This window comes from Austrofundulus limnaeus, unplaced genomic scaffold (genome assembly GCF_001266775.1).
Source record: "Austrofundulus limnaeus strain Quisiro unplaced genomic scaffold, Austrofundulus_limnaeus-1.0 Scaffold57, whole genome shotgun sequence".
Taxonomy (NCBI): Eukaryota; Metazoa; Chordata; class Actinopteri; order Cyprinodontiformes; family Rivulidae; genus Austrofundulus; species Austrofundulus limnaeus.
Window position 1 is genome coordinate 1,214,533 of NW_013952459.1, and position 13,002 is coordinate 1,227,534.

Consider the following 13,002-nt stretch of genomic DNA (forward strand, 5'->3'; position numbering starts at 1 on the left):
ATATAAACCTTATAGTGGTTTATTCTAATGTTATAAAGCTTACAACCCTGTCGTCTTTTCATCATAATGTCATTACAACAGAAATATCAAAATATTTCTATTAAACGTACGTCAGGATGAAATAGAAGAGCTAGAATTAGCTCTTTATGTCATTGTTTTTGCTTGCTAAGCATCATAGAAATCTATGTGAATAACATTGAATGTATTGGGAATTTGTCAGCAAGCTGATTTTTAATTTCTTTCATAGAATATTGAATGAAAGTTTTTGTTTTTAGATTGAAGGTGTTTTAAGACAGCAATCTTTCTCAGTCCTGTACTTACTCAGACCCATCACAAGCATATCACTTTAGTCAGAATTAATTCATTTTTTTTCCGCCAAGCTATAGCCATTCAAAGAACTTTCTACAACACATCATTTTTTGAAGTATGCATAAACTTTCCATAAAATAAATACATATTTCAAAAGATCTGTTGCTTCAATGTATAGCTCAYAAAGTTGTACATTTGTTGGAATGTTAGCAGTAACGATATTAATCATTGACGTTGACATTCTTTTTGCATTTTAGGGGCTTCTCCCACAGTTTCAGCAACAAGAAGACAACCAAACCTTCCCATAACAACCAATCYGCCTCATCAGATGCCTCTGATGATGCAGCTGTACACCTCCCCAGACTACCGTTTACCCTTGAACCCAGACACTAAAGTGCCGAGTGACAAAAAAATCTATGCAGAGGTAAGAATTTTGATCGTTCTTAAAGTAGACCAGGTCTTACTTACTAATTTAAATGGACAACTGTGTACATTTGCACAGTGCAACACTAGTGACACAAACTGATACATGTGGGAAATTGGTTTCATGTGTATAACTTGCAAATACAAGTTAGTTATTTACTACAGAAAAGTTCTACAAAGAGAAGATTAGGCTTGTCCTGACAGCACAGAATTCAGGGCTCATTAGTTCTTAGGAATTGTTGATGATGATCAGTGTTTTTATTTATATCCCATCGTTTCTATTGATAATGAGTTCACTTCTTCATGTTAAGTCTTTTATCAGGAGATCTCTAAAAGCCTAAAATGAAGCATCACTGCTCTGGTGGTAACTTGTGCGCAATTGAAGTCGAAATGGCTTATTTTTTATTCAGATTAAATGGAGATTAATACTTGCATAATAAAGGATATTCACAGTTTTGGTCCCTGCAGTCTACCTATAAACAAGCTGAGCCAAGGAAAATAAAATTTGTTGTGATCTCAGTCACTCTGCAACAAAAGATTTAGCTTTCACCTTATTTAGTTTCAGAATAAATGAAATTGATAACCTTATTTAGACCTTAATCAGCTAGTAATTTGCCTGAATGCTGTGTTTTTTTTCCTTTAAGAGGAAGTTTGTGTTTTTTCCTCTCTTTCCTTCAGATCTCTGGGAGGACTTTAGGGGACATGGTATTGACGATCAAGGTGATTAGGTGCTTAGTGCACTCCAAGGGCTCGTGCTCGGCAGCAAAAAAACTGCTCTTCAGCCCAGAGCCATGCTTTGTGGCATCCTGTCGCAACAACACCCGGCTCAGCTTCACCTTAGATCAGTTCCAGGACCTGACGTCCACCAAGTGGGAGCTGGAGTGCTCGGTGGAACTTTGCCACGGCGAGGTAGGGAACTCATGAAGCATTATTGATGCAGTAATTTAAAAAAACATGGACTTTTAATTGCAGTCACAATACATTGAAGTTCATTTGTACAAGGAAACATTTATTTTTTTCAACAATTTAACTACTGCGTATACAAAGTCATAATAAATAAACAGATTTATAATGAACATGAGCTTAAAAGTGCTGACTCTGTTATAATTTAGGGATATTTACATTTAAATTGAAGAAAAGGGTTTGGAAATTATAGCTGTAATACACAGAGCAGTGTTTTATTCTGGGCCTCAAATATGATTGGACAAATTACCATAACCATGAAAATGATAAAATGTTCATTYTTTTGTCCTCCACTGTTTGAAGACTCCAAAGCCCTGCCTGAAGTCTGGGACCTATGGAAATCACTACAAAGTGACTTTTTCTCAGCTAAGCGTTCCCAGGACTTTACCTCAGTCCTCTGCAGTTGTGCGTCTGTGGATCTTTCTCCTTTTACTTTCAAATTTGCTTAGCAAGTGAAATGCAGCCTGATGGGGGTTATTGACTCGGCCACTGAAGAGTCTTCCTCCTTTTTTTGCTCCTTCAAACATTTCTGCAGTCGTTTCACAGTTTATTTTAGGTCCTTGTCCATCAACACTATAAAGGGCTGTCCAATCAGCTTTGCTGCGTTTGCCTGAATCTGTGCAGCAGTATGAGCCCTCCTCACTCCAGAATGCCTTTATCTTTTATCATACCATAAATAAATAAATACTGTTAGCCAGTGCCATCTGAAGTCATGCCATCATCATGTGTTTTTCAGACAATGCTGTATGTTTCAGACATTGAGCTGTTCTGTGTTTTAATTTAGAGGTTTTCCCTCATATAGAACAAGCTGCTCTTAAGTGGAGTTTGATTTGTTCTAATCTGTTTTTTTTTCTTTTGCACCTTGTCAGTGATCCATGTTTCCTCTTGGAAAGTCACTAATAAATGTTAGCTTATAGTCTAATGAGACTGTCTATTTTTTGRATGCTTTTTATATGTTTTGATAATGAGTTTGTCTTTAACACAAACACTTTATTTTTTTTATAACCCTCTTGTTGTATTCCATCCACACCATTTCATGCTGCTGAGCACAGCAGTTTGTTCTTTTTCTTTCTAATTTTGCACCAGGCTTCTGAGCTGACCTCACCTAATGTTCCTGCTGTTTTTTTTCATGATTTGATTTGTTTTGTAGCCTAAAGATGTTCTATTTTTACTTATGCTGTCAACTACATTGACAGTGTATTTTAAGTTCAACTTTTAAATGCAAATGCAAAATGGAATCAGATCCAGACCATTTAATTACTTAATAAATTATACAATTAAAATGAGTTTCCATAATAAAAGCAGGTTTTCAGTTAATTGCTAATTTACATTTTTGTTCTCTTTAAAAAWAWTCTTTAATTTCTTTATGAAAACCCTTTTAGTGCTTTCACTAATTTTAATAAACATTTCTTTAATCTAAATTAAAGTGTTTGTTAAGGAACTGTAACACAGTTTTTTCTGTTCAAGCAAAAATAATTGTTGTGATTTTTTTATGTTTTTCCCCTTTGACTGCATTTTGAAGCTGTTTTATTTGATTTCTTCCTCAGATTTGTGGAGATGGAGGAAAAGTGAGGAGGAATCTGGAGGTTATTCAGCCGCCGAAAAGTGAGTTCAGTTTAGACTCCAGATTGTTGACTTTAGTTTTCAAAATTGACCTTGAGTTTGAATTTTCACCAAACCCTTTTTGTGAAGACAAGTGTTGCAATAACAAAACTTCAACAACAAACTTTGCAAATGCTCTGGGAAAAAAGAACTAAAAAAGAAAAGAAAATAAAAACAAAAAATGAATAAATCTTTCATTTTTAATTCCCTGTTATGCCTCCAGGTCTTAATTGCTAGTTTAGTGTTTGGTCAAAGAGTTGTTACTATCTGCTGCAGCTTTTATTCCTATTTTATGGCTTGCAGCCAGTGCAGCTCAGGTGGTTGTCATAGCAGTGAGCTCAGGATGTGCAGCGAAGCCGGTAAGCGGCTGCAGGGCAGGGCCTCGTCCTTTAGGAAGGTCTGCAGGCTGACCTTGTGGCCACAATCAGACGTAATAGCCCTCAGGGGAAGRAGAAGGGGGGTTAAATCCTTTGTGCTTCCAAAGAGTCTGACTACACAGCCGTCCAATGATGACCACTGATGAGCTTCATGCTATTGTGAGACCAATCAACATACTCAAATAAGGAAAGAAGGCTTTCTTAAAATGAGAAATAACTTCCACTTTTAATGACTGAGTGGAATTTGAATGAGTAAAAAGAAAAAAAAGATGTTTTGGAAATATGGCAATGTTGGCTTAAACTTTCCTTTGTTCCTTCTTTCTTTGGATGAGGAAGATTAAGGTTGTAACGCCATCATGAAGGCTGAATAAACTAAAACGTATGCTTTCTGTGTCATGTTTGTCATTATCTTATTTGTTCGCACCTTACTGGTGTCAAAAAAAAGAGGTTGTTATTGATCTCTTGTGCCAAACCATAGTGACTCAGTGCCATGTTGGTGTGTTTGCAYACAATAATCTGATAACAAGCAGAGCGACAACTGTGTCTGTGGAAAGCGCATGGTGCTGCACCACACTTTGCATGCTCAGAAAAGTAACATCAGTTTTTAGCCCCCTCCCTCATCATTTCTGCTTCTATGACGGCGTTGTATCAATCGATGTGTGAAACAGACTATGTAATCTAGAAAATAAGGCTGACTTCAAAAAGAGAAATACCCCTAATAACACATTGTTTTGTCACGTCTGTTTSTGGACTTGGATTTATTTGCTTAGAKAAAAAGGTTACTATATATAAGCAGGACTAGTGGACGGCATTGTGTCACAGGTCTTTTCTGGGCAGGACTGAGTGCTCCATTCAGCAATCCTTCCTGTTTGGTAGTTTTTGGTACGGAGGGGCAGGGAGTCAGGGCGCAGGCCCTGGTGTCTCTCTCCTCCTCTCCACCTGCGCCGCCGGCTTCTGTTTCCTGCTTCTGTTTGTTCAGCTTCGCTGTCAAAGCCTCACTTAGACAAACTAGCACAGCCGCTCACCAGAGGGAAGCRAGTCTCCAGAGGGAGCCTGCTCAAGATGCTGTGATGTTTCGGGCCCATTCAGGGTCAAGGAATGTTCTTCGTTGTTTGATCAACAAACTAGGTTGGCTGTCTGGGCTGTAGTCTCCGCACGTGTCCACAAGATGTCACTGTTTCAGTGCTCTTGTCTGGGTTTATTACTGGTGATATTTTATATTTAATTAAAAATTAATACAAAACGATGGCTGCAGTCTTTCTCACTGTAATACAAAACACCCTGTGGAGTCACATCTACTTTASCCGTCTTTGCAATGAGATGTCTGTACTTTTTTTTATTTTAATCATTGCATGTCAGAGATAAATGATAGCGTCTCTGCTCACTTTATGTGCTGCATAACAGAACATTTCTTCAAAAGCGATGGCTTCCTGTGTTCCCTCGTGCATTTTCAGCGGTGTTATTTCCGAGCAGGTGCATTCTGTGACGCCTGCTACAGTACTTAGCTTGTTCCACCATGAGACAGGAGGCTGCAGAGGCAGGTGAGAGAAACTCATGCACAGGTGATGATTAGTTTCTTTAAAATGTTCTGCTTGCTTGCGAGTAGATCTCCACAGGCAGCGAGGCGAAAGAAAGCATGTGTTTGCACACTGTTTTGCTCGAAACAAAATACATAATAAGCGGACCACCTCTGCTTTGGTGGAGATTTCCGACAGCTTACATGGRTTTTTGTCCAAATTAAAGCTGGGAAGGATTTTGCAACCTGCTCATTCAGATRTGAAGCATTCCAGATTTAAAACCATTCTGCAAATCAAAATCATCTCAAAAAAGGAAACGCCCAATGAACACATGTATTCATTGATCAGTAGGTCTAATGTCACAGATATCAGAGTAAAGGAAAGCATCGTCAGTAAGCTATTGTGCATGCAAGGACATTTCTTCAGGGCTTTGCCTGAAGACTTTTAATAAAACCAAACAATAAAGTGCCCTTGCCTTATTAGTACAATGTTTTCTTGTGCTGCATGTTTATAATTTAGTGTTGAAAAAAAATCATTGGCTTGTATTTTATTCAGAGCTGCTGTTACAGAATCAGGTTTTCTGTGCAGTTGTTCATTCTGAGCCGTAACATTTATTTAGCTGCAGATATTACATTCGTTAGAATATTTATCCTTTTACTCCCTTATCAAGTCGGAATCAGTGCAGAGAAATGTTGAGCTGTGTAGCGATCCGTGAATCTGGATCCTGACTCATCTTTTATAATAATATGCAAAAGTTTGACACTGAAGTGTGAATCAGCATGTTTGCAGTTATGTTCATCGGCTTCACTTGGCTTCAGATTGTTTGTTTATGTCAGGAAGAGAAACCTTTTTGAAAATTAGTGAGAAGGTTAAGTACTACCATTTTTTCTAAGTAGCAAAAGAGAAAAAAAGAAAAACACTATAACATTTAGTTGCAAACTTGAATTTTGCTAGAATAGAAAATTAAATTCAAGATTGTAAAGTGTGTCCTTCACCAAAAACTTTTGTGATTGTCYCTTCAGTTACATAACTAGTGAAGGCAGTTAATTTCTGGTGTGATCTCACTGACTAAACTATAATAAATTTGAACTTTGCTGAAAAAATATATATGTACTTTTTCATACCTATTTAATAGTTTTTCTTTTGATATACCTCTGGTATTATACTTTAAAATTGCCTTTTTATAAGCTGTGGGTTATATATAATTCTAAAAATGGAAACAAGCTCACAGTTAGTCACTTGTGGAACACTGTTCTCATCCATTCAAGCGTTAGAAACCAAAACTGTCAAAGTTTCATCACAACTAAACACTTTGGACTTAGAGTTACCAGTCCCACGGGTCTTTGCTTTGCTACCTTCATGTGATCGTGGTTCTGTCTGTTTTTCTGTCTCTGGTGGAAGAGCTGTTTGGAAGTGATAGCGGGAGGCGAGGGAGGAGTAYGTCTTAAATGAAGGGAAAATGATCTGCCAGAGGGAAATGGTGTCACCTTGAAACAGAGATGATCTGTCAGAATGATCTAGGTTTATTGAATAAAAAAATGTTGAGAGATGAATTTGAATCAGAACAAAAATACTTAACAACAAAACACACTAATTGGCCACTAGTTAATATGCAGCCTAAAAATACAGTATATACTCATTTTATCGATTCTTTATTTTAAGGTTGTTTGAATTCCTTTGTTAACTATGACATACTTTATTTCAATCTTACTTTTTTACTTCTGCATCTTGGTTTTCAACTCCAAGATTGTGGTCAGTGCTATCCTCACCAATAAAGGTGTGTTAAAGCTTAAACTAACGCTGAATGAAGTGGGATATTTCCTGTCTGAAGTCGAGTGACCAGTGTTGTTTCTTGTAATTTAATATCAATATTACTTATGTGTTACAAAGTAAAAAAAAATCAATAGAAACAATAAAACTATCATTCTTTGAAGCAATGCATATCAGGCCATCCTTGCATCACAAAGTTTTAAACAAAAAATCCTGCTTGGTTTGTTTGTGCACAGATTATGTGTTGGGGATGATTAACTTGATATCTGTAAAAATGGCTGAGTTGTAGCAGTTTTAAGGTTGATTAGTAGTGGCGGCCATCTTGATTTTAGACTGACCATCATATAGTGCCACACATATCAAATTCCTGTTGATGTGCTGTAATAAAATAATTCAAAGCCAATGTATTTGACATACTTAACTGTAATTTACATTCATTGTAATTTCATGTTTGTATTTCAGACTGTCAGTGCTTTGATTTTGGCCTGTCTGGTGTTCTGGGCATTGCTTTTGGCGGGTTTCTTATTGGAGTGTTGCTCATCGGAGCATTGTGGTTTATCAAGATTAAAACAGGTAAAAACATAACTAAGAACAGTTTTTTTCTCTTTGACCCTTCCTGAGTATTGTCAGGATTTAATATGATTTCATTCTATTTGAACTCAGGATACCCAGCTGGACTGGACATGAGGTCAACTGGAGTCGGTCTTCCTGGTGAGAAATTCATCTACTCAGTCTATCGAGTTCTTATTGGCTTATCCTTTTTTTTTACGCGTATTTGTTTTTCTCTCCCCAGGATGCCCGTGCTCAAGAGCAAAGCGACAGCCTGTTTCCACCAACCCATCTCCCTCTGAGAACAGCAGTGCCAATGCGAGCATTGGAAGCACCCAAAGCACGCCGACCAGCAGCATGGCATGAGATTATAGCATGTTCTACCAGCAGGGCCCCYCATCTCCCTTCAAAGTCACCCATCGGGGTTTGTGCGTTTTTTTTTTTTCGTGTTAATGCCTAAAAAGCATTTCTCAACTCCCTGCTCCCTTTTTTTAAATCTTGTTTGAAAAGCACAAATGATGTCTTTGACAAACCACATCTGAAATGGATGTGAGTTGGGAGATTGTGGGTGTAGGTTAGAAAAAAAAAGGCTGTTTGAAGAGTAACCAAAGTCTTTTTATTTGCTTCAGATGCTCACCTTTGCAGCCTCTTTGTATCGTTAACCTTTTAAACAGGAAGTTAAAGAGGCCACCAAAAAAAAAAAGAAAAAAAAAAAGAAAAAGAAAAACCTGGCTCCCAGCAACAGGAAAAACAAACCATATCCCCTAAGAGCTAACAGGAAATTCACTGCATTCCTTTCAATGAATTGTGCTCGCGTGATGGAAGCACAATAATAGTTATCAAGGAGACACGCAGGTTCAAAGGCAGACTTCGAAAAAAAAAAACAGATGAAAAGCTGTTTTACGTACATCAAAGATAGAAAAATAAAAAGGGCTGTTTACCCAGGTCAGTCCACCTCACCCATCAGCAGCGTTATTAGTACAGAAAATCTCACACCAGCCATTAAAGTGCTCACTTTGATATTTGTATTAATTATAATTCAAAGGTAATGGTTTTCAGCTACCTCTTAATGTTTAGAAGTCTGGAGCTAAAGTAAAGCATAAAATTAGATTTTTATTACTTTAGTCTTTTCTTTTTTTATTCTTTGCCACTTTATTTAAAACATAACATGACCCTGTGGGTCGTTAGTAGCTCATAAAACAGTTATACGTTCGTTTTCATGCTGTCCAGCGGGTGCATCAGTGCTATCACATTGTTTTTATTCCAGGTCAGAATTCATCATACTTTATATCAATATAGTTCAAAACAAATAAATGTCAAACGGTCAGAAAAGAATACTTCATTTAAATGCTCAGAATGTGTCATTTTTGTTATCGACTTTCCTATCTATAGAGATTCCTGTATTTTGAACTGAGTAATACGTTTCCAGTCACCAGACTTGGACAATCAGACGTTAGACACATTCATTTGTTACTGAACTCACTTACTCATTTGTTCAAAGGGTGGAGTTTCCCAAAACTATTCCACAGGTTGAATCCCAGTAAACTGTATTTGCACTACTTTCATTTCATTATAAACATGTTTCATCATAAAGTTCAAGTCTCTAAAAAGACCTTTGTGTTACATTTGTTTCCAGGCAATAATATCTAACATACTGTCAAGCTAAAAGTAGTCTTTGTGTTTTACAGGGGTCTACTTATAGTTTTAAGSAGTAAGATTTGAGATTATATTCTGCTTTCTCATACTCAGTGTACTTTCACACAGAATGTCACTAGTCTCTAGTGCTCCACAACTCCACAATCTGCTTCGTAACCAGGAATAAGTGGAAATTTTTAGTTGTCACAACACTTCATTATTAAGCTACTATTAGGTTTTTGCTCTGAACAAAAAGCCAGCCTTGATCCCAGTTGGAGACGAGCCAACCTAAAACTCCTACAGACTTATTACTTAGAATGGGAGTCACAAGGAGTCAACTCTGAAACAAGTCCTGCTCATTTGCAACCAGTGAGCAGAACCTCCTGAGCATGAATGTTGAAGGGGAGGCTCTTTTTTTACTGAATTGCTAAACACACAATTTTTACAATTTGCTTTTTTGTTTTCTGTGGAAAGTCACAAGATATATGTTGTTTAATATTTGCTGTGTTGTGGCACAAAGCTGTGACCATTTTCCCCCCTTCTGCAGGTCAAGGCTGTGTTTCGTGAAAATAGTCCAATAATTAAAACCAACAAATACGCCTCCCACATCCACCCCCACCTGAAACAAGAACGTTTTTCATTTTAGCTGCATAAAATATTGCAGACAAATGGGCACACATCTTTCTGGATTGGATTTCTAATTTGATTTGAAGTAACAGGTCTATAATAATTTTTCAAGGTAACAAAGTTAAATGGGAGAAAACACAAACAAAAAGGAAAACCTGTCAAACAACATAAAACTAAAGAAGTGGTGTGTTCTCATTCATATTCACCCCTTTGCTTCAAAGCCTCAACTATTACACACAGTGCAGACAGACACAGAAAATAAGCCTACAATGTTGAGGAAAATGTCCTTTTTACAATTTTCTGTGTTCAGTTCATATCCGGTGTGTCTGCTCTAGGCTGCTGACATCACTTATCTTCTAAATTTAGTCTGATACGTAAATGGATTTTTAAACAGAAAAATCTTAAGTGTTGGACACAGCAGGTTCAGCCTCAGCTATCCCTGCATTCAGTAAGATCACATGAGGTCTTGTGTTGCTTTTGGCCATATCTGGGAGCTAAAATCAGCAGGATGTGTCCAGGGAGAGAAATTATTTTTGTCCCAATGAGGCTCAATTGGAGCTTTCTGCAGTTCTGATCACTGCCAACAGGGGGGTAATACAATAAATCTGCCGAGGGGCCCTGGTGGTGACCGTCCTGCCCCAAAACTTCAGGTAAATAAATAAAATAAAAAAACTTAAATAAGTAAATAAATAAATTGACAAATTAGTTTAAAACACACAGAAAAAAACAATACACAGCAAGCTATGTAAGTGAATAGTTTATAATATTTATAGGAGAAACTACTTTGCAAGATCAHTAACTTCTTTTAGGTGGGGCTGGCCCCACTTCATTTTTGTGCCTGGTTACAACCCACCTGATTAAGAAGACATGATGAAAATCAAGCAAAAAGCCATGACTCAATTAAAACTTTTAAGACAAAAAAATAAGAGTAAATAAATAAAAACATGAAAATGCATAAAAAAGTTAAAATGAACATACTTACTTGTTCATACTGTCACAGGTTCCTCCACTAAAGAAAATTCTAGATTATTGTATGAGAAAACAAAAAAGGACAATCACTAATAATTTATGTCAAAAATATAAAATAGTAACGCGTAGTCAAATTTTCAAAGTACTTAAAAGATTCAGGAAAGATAAAGCTAATATCAATTAAATTATTGTTTAGGTTTTAGCATAAATTATTCATAGACTTCTATATTAACTTTTGTTTTAAACTCAAAGTGAGTATCTAAGATTATTCAGTCTCTGAATACAGTCAGGACTCCACAGCCCAATAAATACAACCAATACTTTTACAATCCAATTTTACATTTTTTTGCTACATAAAATTTATTCTGTATTTATTCTTTAGCCCTTCCAGTACTCAATAAAAAGTAAAAATCTTCAAAACAAGGGTTGTTTTCACTCATTATGCAACATACTTAAGGAAAAAAAGAAATATTATTAAGATACACAAAATTGACAATATAAAAAACTGTGATGTTAATAGTTAAATTGTATGGTGAACCGAGAAAATATATGTGCAGTATTTCCGTTTGTTAAACAACCTAATTTATTTATTCAGCTTCATCTATACTCTTAAACATGCATGTGTCAAACCACATTTTAAAAGGTTTCCTCATTTTATGTGACATGTAGCGTATTCCCTAATCATCTGTGTGTGTTTGTAATTTTTGATGTTTTTCTTGAGACAGAACAAAGAGGGCCAGTACAAATTGCCACTTGAGTATTTGTGCAATATGATGAGGTTAACTTGTATGTAAAGTCAATTTGTTGTTTTCTTTGTTTTTTGTAATTTTTTATGTATGATATTCTTACTTTGAATCAGTTCATAAACCTGATTTGTTCTTTGATGAATTTTTCTTTGAAGAACTGGGACTATTTCTAATCATTTGTCATTTTGTTATCTTTAGATCACATTTTTTTCTGATGTCAGTCGAGACAGTTCATGTCACATTATAACGTTCGATTTATTGGTGTGTTTTTTTTTGTGTGACTTTTGCCCTTAAATTCTTCTGGAGTCCAAAAACATAGTGTATCTGTGGAATTTGACATCCTGCCATTGTGTTGTGTTCATTGTATTATCTGCAGTGGGTGTGATGGGGGTGTCTGTGCCTAACACTGAAGACAGGATGTCTCACCACAGAAAAACATCCCCAGATAATAATTCACCATCGTTATCAATATACACCCATCCTCGTTTGCGGTATTGACATGAACTTTTTCTGAGTCAGGCAGTCTGTGAACTGCTTGGGTTCAAGCAGCCTCAGTAACCAGTTGAAACACTGAAATCAGACAATCTGCTTGTTAATTTCCTTGTTAACTGAGCAGAGTTCTGTTAGTGGTGAAGCGAACAGACTTTCAATTTTTAATTTGGTTTAACATGTTGAGAAAGAACTCCATTTCTCTATTTGTTCTCAAAGGTGTTTTATTTTCCCTAAAAATAATCTTAATAAAGTGTTTGACAGACACATGTATTCGTGGAYGCATTCTTTTATTCCCATGTGGGACTGTAGTGCTAGAACATTATGCACCGGAGGGGGCAAATCAGCAACCTCACAGGAAACTGCAGATGGAGGGATCATGTTGGTGGATGATAGTGCAACACAATGCAGAAATCAAYGTAAAGAATAGAGCTATACAAGTAATTTTAAAACCCCTGAAACAAATTCATCAACAGCAATGCAAGAATGGGAAACTATACAGTTTATTTAAAGTCTATTKTTTTCTAATAACTTAGAGGAATTGTCCAATCAGCAGGTGTCCGTGAACACATTCTGTGAGTCCTGTGGCAAAGTTATAAAGTTATTTCAYCAGTCTTAGATGCTTCTTTGACCAATCTAATTTTGAAAAAAAAAAAAAAGTAGAAAATAGTAGGGTGGACAGCAAGCAGAACGTGTGCCGTATACAGCCAGCACCCTAACTCAAAACAGTTCTTACTGTTGATTTTTGAAAGTTGAAAAAATTTACAAAAGTGTCTCTGTGAGACTGATTTGGTTGTGATGAAAAATGGCCACTAGATRGCGCCTCCAATGCAGACGCCRTCTTGCGTACTCCACTCCTCTACCAGTGTAGAAGAGACATTTRGCCATAGCTAAGAACAAAGAAAAGAGAAAACTGGGCAGAGAAAATTGTATGTTTCAGGTCAAATRGTAGGTGAACTGTTCACAGAATTCCAAGACAAACCTCTGAGTTTAGTCTGCGTAGAGACACCGGATTGCATTAAAAAT

At 36.5% G+C, this 13,002-nt stretch overlaps 1 protein-coding gene across 1 annotated transcript in view; it reads left to right on the plus strand.

Annotated features, from left to right (window-relative positions):
- The window catches only part of eng (endoglin), a 48,369-nt gene extending 36,122 nt beyond the window's left edge, over nt 1-12,247 (plus strand). Inside the window, exons 9-14 of the mRNA XM_014009383.1 lie at nt 567-733; nt 1,411-1,641; nt 3,243-3,300; nt 7,424-7,534; nt 7,625-7,672; nt 7,755-12,247. Of these exons, the coding sequence (XP_013864837.1) occupies nt 567-733; nt 1,411-1,641; nt 3,243-3,300; nt 7,424-7,534; nt 7,625-7,672; nt 7,755-7,876 (737 nt within the window). The 3' untranslated portion in view covers nt 7,877-12,247. The remainder of the gene's footprint in view (nt 1-566; nt 734-1,410; nt 1,642-3,242; nt 3,301-7,423; nt 7,535-7,624; nt 7,673-7,754) is intronic.
- Nucleotides 12,248-13,002: the final 755 nt, after the last annotated feature.